The sequence below is a fragment of the Podarcis tiliguerta genome (genome assembly GCF_965153285.1).
Source record: "Podarcis tiliguerta genome assembly, chromosome: 13".
Classification (NCBI taxonomy): Eukaryota; Metazoa; Chordata; class Lepidosauria; order Squamata; family Lacertidae; genus Podarcis; species Podarcis tiliguerta.
In genome coordinates, this window is record NC_139546.1 from 15,823,639 (window position 1) to 15,831,679 (window position 8,041).

The following is an 8,041-nucleotide window of genomic DNA, read 5'->3' on the forward strand; positions in this document are numbered from 1 at the left end:
TCATAATATTTTCTCTTAGGGCATTACATGCCGTAAACTTTAGCCCAGTGGTCCATAACCGTTCCCAGTCGGCTAGCATTATGTTGTGACCCACATCTTGTGCCCATTTAATCATTACTGATTTCACTTCCTCATCCTGTGTATTCCATTTCAGCAGCAGATTATACATTCTTGACAATACCTTAGTTTTGGGTTCTAGCAATTCTGTTTCCAATTTTGATTTTTCCACCTGGAAGCCAATTTTTCTATCCAATTTATATGCCTCCATTATCTGATGATAGTGGAGCCAATCACGGACTTTACTTTTTAATTTGTCAAAACTCTGCAGTTTCAATTTGTCTCCATCTTGTTCTAGTATCTCCCAATATTTTGGCCAATTGGCCTCCATATTGAGTTTTTTGACTGCTTTTGCTTCCATCGGAGATAACCACCTTGGAGTCTTATTTTCAAAGAAATCCTTATATCTAATCCATACATTAAACAATGCTTTCCTGACAATGTGAATCTTAAACATTCTGTGAACTTTGACCTTGTCATACCATAAGTAAGCATGCCACCCAAACGCATTATTGAATCCTTCTAAATCCAGTATATCTGTATTTTCAAGAAGTAGCCATTCTTTCAGCCAGCAAAAAGCTGCTGCTTCATAGTAAAGTTTCAAGTCTGGCAGGGCAAAGCCTCCTCTTTCCTTTGCATCTGTTAATATTTTAAATTTTATTCTTGGCTTTTTGCCCTGCCAGACAAATCTGGATATATCTTTCTGCCACTTCTTGAAACAGTCCATTTTATCAATAATCTGCAGTGTCTGGAACAAAAATAACATTTTTGGCAATACATTCATCTTTATCACAGCAATACGACCTAACAGTGAGAGTTTTAGATTAGACCATATATCTAGATCTTTTTTTATCTCCATCCAACATTTTTCGTAGTTATCCTTATATAAGTTCCCATTTTTTGAGGTCATAATAATTCCCAGATATTTCACTTTTTTCACCACTGTCAAACCTGTCTCATTCTGAAACCTTTCTTTCTCTTTTTCTGTTAGATTCTTTGTCAAAACCTTAGTTTTTGTTTTGTTGAGTTTAAAACCTGCTAATCGACCAAACTCTTGAATCAGTTCTAAAACCCTCTTCACACTGGACTCTGGCTCCTGCAATGTCAAAACCAAGTCATCTGCAAATGCTCTTAATTTAAATTGTTTAACTCCGACCTGGGGAGGGGTGCAAAATATCCCCTCCTCTTACACAACATAGGATCAGTCTTAGACTTAACCCTCCCCACCACCTGAATTTTAACATCTAAAATGATCAAGACAGACAATATTTTTTTCGGCAAGCCTGTAGGAACGATGTGAATTGTCGGATCCAGCGTGGAAGCAAAGAAAGAGCAGTCTTCCAGTGAGATATGACATTATGTTCTGGGTGGTGTGTTTCTCTCTCACCCCCAAGCTCCTGCACCCCACTTTCCAGAGCAGTGCTTAAGGGAGAGGAGGAGCCATAACCACAACCAGTCACATGGGTGTCATAATCTAGAGAGCCCAGCATTCTGATGTCAAGAGGAAATGGGTGAATGTCCAGTAGGAACCATTGGTCTACCTAGCTCAGGCCTGTCTACACAGAGTAGCAGTGGCTCTCCAGGATTTCAGACAGGGGTCTGCCCCAGCTCCACCTGTGTGCTAAGCAGATGCTCTACCATTGGGTTTTACAGAATCTTCAAAGAAAAGGTACATAGAGTAATTGTCAGAACATTACAGGCAACAGAAGGTTGGCTGCTATCGGGGGCAATAGCTTCATTGATGCATGGGAAACTGAGGTGGGGTTCCAGAAACCTGCAAAAGGGCAACAAACTACAAGAAGGACGCAGCTGGAGGGAATGACTCCTAGTTTCAGTTGTCTCTACACAAAGGCACAGAGAATGGGAAACAAGCAAGATGAATTGGAGCTTTTAATACAGGATGACAAATAAGACCTATGACCTAGAAGGCGAGTAGGCATTGCCTTGGAGTTCAAGATTTCTTTAACAGATTGGAGGATTGGGTTAACAAATGAATTTCAATAGGGACAAATGTAAGGTTCTGCACTTAGGCAGGAAGTACCAACTTCACAAATATAAGTTGAAGGACACCTGGCTTACTAGGATCTCGCCATCTTAGTGGAACTCTAGGTTCACTTGAGTGAACAGTGTGATGCAGTTTTTGGTGTGTGTGTGTTTGAGTCAAATTCTTTATTGGTTTAATTAAATAAGCTGCCTTGTTGCTCCCTAGCATATAAAGAGAGGGAACCTAAGTTTCTTTAAACAGATTGACCAAAAATGGTACACAGCAAAACGCTTTGATGTCCAACTCTCATTGCAGTGTTGTACCAAAATACTATCAGCAAATTCTGGCCTTGGTGTTTGCAGTCAAGGAAATCAACAAGAATTCCAATCTATTACCTAATGTCACATTAGGATTCCACATCTTTGATAGTTACTTCAGTGAAAGGATGACCTACTGGGCCACTTTGGAGCTGCTCTCTACACACTACAGATTTGTACCCAACTACCAGTGTGACAAACAGAAATATCTGATGGCCGTCATTGGGGGACTTGACTTTGAGGTTTCCCTCCACATGGCAGCCATCTTAGGTGTCTACAAGATTCCCCAGGTAAGAGTCAAACATGGTGACTCATTCTTCTTTCCTCTGTCCTGTTGAGAAAAGTTGTGCATTCCATCATAGCCCTCTTGACAATTTCAAATTGTATTCAATAAAAGCTTTCATCCGTCTTCATCCAGAGAGGCATTTTCAGAGAGGCATTTGCTTGGCCTTTTCAGAGAGAACTCCAAAAGGCTCATATTTTGAAGAGTATTACGACATGATTCCCCAGTGGCTCCAAGCCTATCATGCTATTGTGGAAAGCAAAGCAAATGCTGTTGTTGTGTATGGAGAAGCCAAGTCCTTCTGTTTTTTGCAACTATGGCTAGCGGCAGGGAAAGCAGAAAATGTGAAATCTATGGAGAAGGTATGGATTATGAGTGCTCATCTGGATTTCTCAGCATTGGCCTTTCAAATGAGCCAGAGTATGCAACCATTTCATGGCTCCATCTGCTTCACAGTGCACTCAAAGGAGGTGCAAGGATTCAAGACCCTTCTTCGCTCCCTCAATCCTTTCATGGCAGGTGAAGATGGTTTTCTTCAGCAGTTCTGGCTGCAGACATTCTATTGTTTCTTTTCCAAATCCAGTACTGAGTTCAGTCAACCCTGCACTGGACTGGAGAAGCTGGACAGCCTCCCCTCGTCTGGCTTTGAGATGAGCATGACTGGCCACAGCTACAGCATCTACAATGCTGTCTATGTTGTGGCACATGCTCTACATGATGCCAGGTACAGATCCAGGGCAAAAGACAGAGGAATTGTGAGAAGATGGAGACCGCAGCTTCAGAAATTGCAGCCTTGGCAGGTAATGGCTCTTTTGTTGTTGTTGTATATCTTTTAATTATTATTTCATTTTATATTGTTGATAAAGAAAAGAGAACAATTTTAACAACAGTCAAAAAGTGAAAGACGAATAACCGAACTGTAAAATAGGCATTTAGGATGTGTAGTTGCACGTGAGTTAAATAAAGACTTTAAAGTCCAAATTAAGTCCAATTTTATCTGATCAGCAAGCATAGTTCATAGTTCCAGATTTGCCAGGTTTGTGGGGGGTTGTTCTGAAAACGTTGGTTCTGCTGTATATGCCAAATCATATAGAAAGTGTCTGGAGGTTGTAGTCCTTATCGAAATCTCAAATTATTTGTGATTATCTCTGTTTTAGCTATAGTCCAGAGTGAGCAGCACAAAGTGTCCAGCATTAGATTTTTGGGCAGCTATAGATCAAAATTTGTCATTATTATTGCTGTTTTATTATTTTGTGATTATGTGAAATCTTGTCTACTGCCTTGGAAGAGGCAATGGCACTTTCAAAGGTGATGCTGAACATAAGATAAGTGTGAGTTTTAAACCATTGTCCTTTTCCTGCCATCTCGATGCAGCTCCACCCATTTCTTAGGAGTGTCTCATTTAACAACAGTGCGGGAGAAGAAGTGTCTTTTAGTGAGAACAGGGAATTAGAAGCTGGATTCGATATGACCAACTTGGTCACTTTCCCAGGCTTGCACAAATGTAGTGAAGCTATCAACTAGATAAGGACATTATCTTTTGTTCCAGTGCTAAAGAGAATTATTTAAAGTTTTGGAGATGAGATGAGTGGTATCTAAGTCTAACCTGCAGGAAACCTCTTTAGAAATATCTAATCTCCCCCTTTCAAAAAAGATTCTTGTTGAAATGGCCATAACTTCAACTGGGATATAAGGACATATTTAGTCACATTAGTAACAGATGCCATTATGGCTCTTAGTCTGCAGTAAAATGCATCAGCATTCAAAATATTCTTAGTATTCAGTGTGCCATTTCTCCAATTCACTTAATAGCCCAGAAAATGGAATTCAGCTTTTCCAAAAGCCAATCATTTTCTGTGCACTTAACTGCTTTCATACTTAATTCAAATTGGCAGGTGCCACCCCCCTCCCTTTGCAACAAAAAATGCCCTCCTGGTTCCAGCAGAAAGAAGAAGGAGGGGGAGAAATTCTGCTGCTATGACTGTGCCCAATGTCCCGAAGGCAAGATTTCATTTCAGAATGGTATGAGGCACTATATACATGTCGTATTTTTTTGCTCTCAGCTGTGCAGCTCCTCACCACAATCAGCCAGTGATCAGGTTTGCAAAGGGACACAGCACTTGGAAACAGACCCAACCATCAACTAATCACCAGGGCTTGCAAAGTACAACTTTACCTGCCCTATGTTAGGATATTTCCGTTCCACCTTAAAAGGGAGCAGGCTTTTTGTGTCAGAGTCTGCGTATTTCCTGTTTTCACAGGATGTTTATGTTGTGTCCTTGCTTTCGTTTCTCTCTCTCTCTGCCAGAGACATCTGAAGCAGGCAGTCATGTTTCTCTTCCTTCTGATCAACGCAGAAATAAAATTGTAAATCATGCTCTCCTGATTGCATCTTTCGCTGTGCGTTATCTGCTGATAGAGCGTGCACGGCTCTGGAATGTGGGAAGTTATTTCTGGAGCTCGTGTCGCTAATTGCTGATACTGCGTGTCTACTGGAGATCAATGGACGTCCGGAGACGACGTGGAGTTATGATGGACTTTGTCTCCCTTGCAGTATCCTAACATCCTAGGTGTGATTTGTCCTAAAAAGCATGATGGGCAAGAGGTTCCCTAGCACTAGATTGCCTGGACAGCGATGGGGGCGGGGAAGTGGAGATTTGTTCTGCCAATGTACCTGTAGAGCACAGGTCAGCCACTGCCCTGCCCTGCCCCCTCACCATCCAGCTAAGCAGCAGAGATCTTGCAGTCAGGAAGGGAGCTCTAGGGCACTGCCTTCCCATGCAGCTCACTCCTGAGGAACAACTCTAGTACAGCCAGGTTGTGTATATATTACAAAAATGGAATAAATTTTGAGGATATGCACTGTCCAGACTCTTTATGTTCAAAACAGTTTGACTTTCATAATCATATAACTGAGAAGAACATATCTACAATCTCATACTAATTTCACTTTGTTCCTTATAGTGAGTAAAAGTTTCTCCGTATTAACATTTTGGGACCCTCTTTGCAGTAGTCATTCTCTCTCTCTCTCTCTCTCACTCACTCACTCTCTTTCACACACACACACACACGTGAAAAAACGACAGTTACTCGAATAGCAGTCACAACAGAATGGAATGCCTCTCTCATGTGATTCACAGTCAGCCAATCAAACGAGAGAGCTACTGCTAAAGGAAAACACACAAACAACAATTCAACATAAGCAAACATTCCCATTTCAGGAAATTAAACCTTATCCTTAATAGAAGAGTCCCTTACTGCTTGTAGTATGAGTCGCTTTCATATACAGACCTCTCACCTGCGATATCCCCCTCAGACAGACATGTCTCAGGAGGCCCTGACCCAGCTCACTGGATCCCTCCCTGGCATTTTCAGCTAGCAACTCCTCAAACTTCTCCCTCCTTTCATCCTGATCCAACCACCCCTCCAGGACATGTTCTCAGTGCTCATGAAAGTAAGAAGTAGCAATACTCTGCTGTCAGGAGGGGGCCGCAAAGCACCAACCTCCCACACCAACCACTCCTGTGTCTGGCTAGGACACCTCTCATACATCCAAGTTGAGGTACTGCACAAGTAAAGGTAAAGGGATCCCTGACCATTAGGTCCAGTCGTGGCCGACTCTGGGGTTGTGGCGCTCATCTCGCTTTACTGGCCAAAGGAGCTGGTGTACATGTGGCCAGCATGACTAAGACGCTTCTGGCGAACCAGAGCAGCGCACGGAAACGCTGTTTACCTTCCTGCTGGAGTGGTACCTATTTATCTACTTGCACTTTGACGTGCTTTCGAACTGCTAGGTTGGCAGGAGCAGGGACCAAGCAACGGGAGCTCACCCCGTTGTAGGGATTCGAACCGCCAACCTTCTGATTGGCAAGTCCTAGGCTCTGTGGTGTAACCCACAGCCCACGTCCCACTGCACAAGTTGTTGTTGTTTGTTTATTAGCTGCCCCAGCTACTGCACAAGTAGCTGCCCTCAAATACACTTGACTAACATTCAATTCTTTGTTTCCCCCCAGACATGAATGACTGTGTCGGATGCTCAGAAGGTCACTATCCAAACAAAGACCAAACACAATGTATTCCAAAGACAATAAGCTTCTTGACGTTTGAAGAACCTTTGGGGATGAGCTTAGCTTTCCTCTCTGCCTTTTTCTCACTGCTCACAATATTGGTCCTAGTCATTTTCATTACACATCAGAACACACCACTCGTCAGGGCCAACAACCGGAATCTGACTTACATGCTCCTCACCTCTCTTCTGCTCTGCTTTCTTTGCCCCTTCATCTTCATCAGCCCCCCAAGCACAGTGACTTGCCTTCTTCGTCAAGTGACTTTTGGTATCATTTTCACAGTGACTGTTTCTTGTGTTTTGGCCAAAACCATCACTGTGGTTCTGGCCTTTGGGGCCACCAAACCAGGATCCAGAATGAGGAAATGGGTGGGGAAAAGACTGGCAAGCAGCACTGTGCTTTCTTGTTCCCTTATCCAAACTGGTATTTGTGCTGTGTGGTTAGGAACCTCTCCACCTTTCCCCAATTCTGACTCGCACTCTGTGATGGACAAAATAATACTAGACTGTAATGAAGGGTTGGTTGCCCTGTTTTACTGTGTCCTGGGCTACATGGGCTTCCTTGCCTTTGTCAGTTTTGTTGTAGCATTTTTATCCCGGAAACTGCCTGACAGCTTTAATGAGGCCAAATTCATCACCTTCAGCATGTTGTTGTTTTGTAGTGTTTGGGTCTCCTTTCTTCCAGTGTACCTGAGCACCAAGGGGAAATACATGGTGGCTGTGGAGATCTTCTCCATCTTGGCCTCCAGTGCTGGCTTACTAGGTTTCATCTTTTACCCCAAATGCTACATCATTGTGTTGCGGCCTGATCTGAATGACAAACAGCAGTTAATAAGGAGGAAACAGTAGTATATCCCACTGCCAGTCTTTTATTTCAGACTACTCTATAGTTAATATTCATATGCTCTCCATCACACAGTTATTTTGTATTAATTGCTTTGTACCATTTTTGTTGTCAGCGGTGTCCTCTTTGAGATATTAGACCATTAAAGCCTTGGAATTATCCATGTACTGAAACTACAAATTGGCACTGCTACAGGTGCCACATTCATTTCATAATAGATACGCCCCTGTATAAACCTTCCTACTTTCAAACCGAACCTGCCTTCCCCTAGTTTATTTTGGTGTAATAGTCAGTAAGCTAAAAAAGGGAGGTTCATGCAGGAAGCTTTAGAGGACAGATAATGCATATTCTATGATCACATGAAGCATTCCTTCTTTGAAAAAAGATAGGCTCAATGTTCTGTTCTTTTCTTATTCTTTGTGGTTTACTTTGTGTGCCCTTTGTGTGTTGTCTCAGGAATTGACAGAGATGGCTTTTCATTGAACATCAC

General features: G+C 42.5%; 1 protein-coding gene across 1 annotated transcript; it reads left to right on the plus strand.

Moving 5' to 3' along the window:
• The first annotated feature begins 6,616 nt into the window (after positions 1-6,616).
• On the plus strand, positions 6,617-7,749 carry LOC310661792 (vomeronasal type-2 receptor 26-like). The gene has a single exon (XM_083408250.1). The coding sequence runs from the start codon at positions 6,657-6,659 to the stop codon at positions 7,554-7,556; it is 900 nt and encodes a 299-aa protein (XP_083264376.1). The 5' UTR covers positions 6,617-6,656; the 3' UTR covers positions 7,557-7,749.
• The last annotated feature ends 292 nt before the right edge of the window (positions 7,750-8,041 follow it).

What these genes read in the sequence shown, in the direction of transcription:
- LOC310661792 (XM_083408250.1), top strand. Translation starts at nt 6,657, where the DNA reads ATGAATGACTGTGTCGGATGCTCAGAAGGTCACTATCCAAACAAAGAC.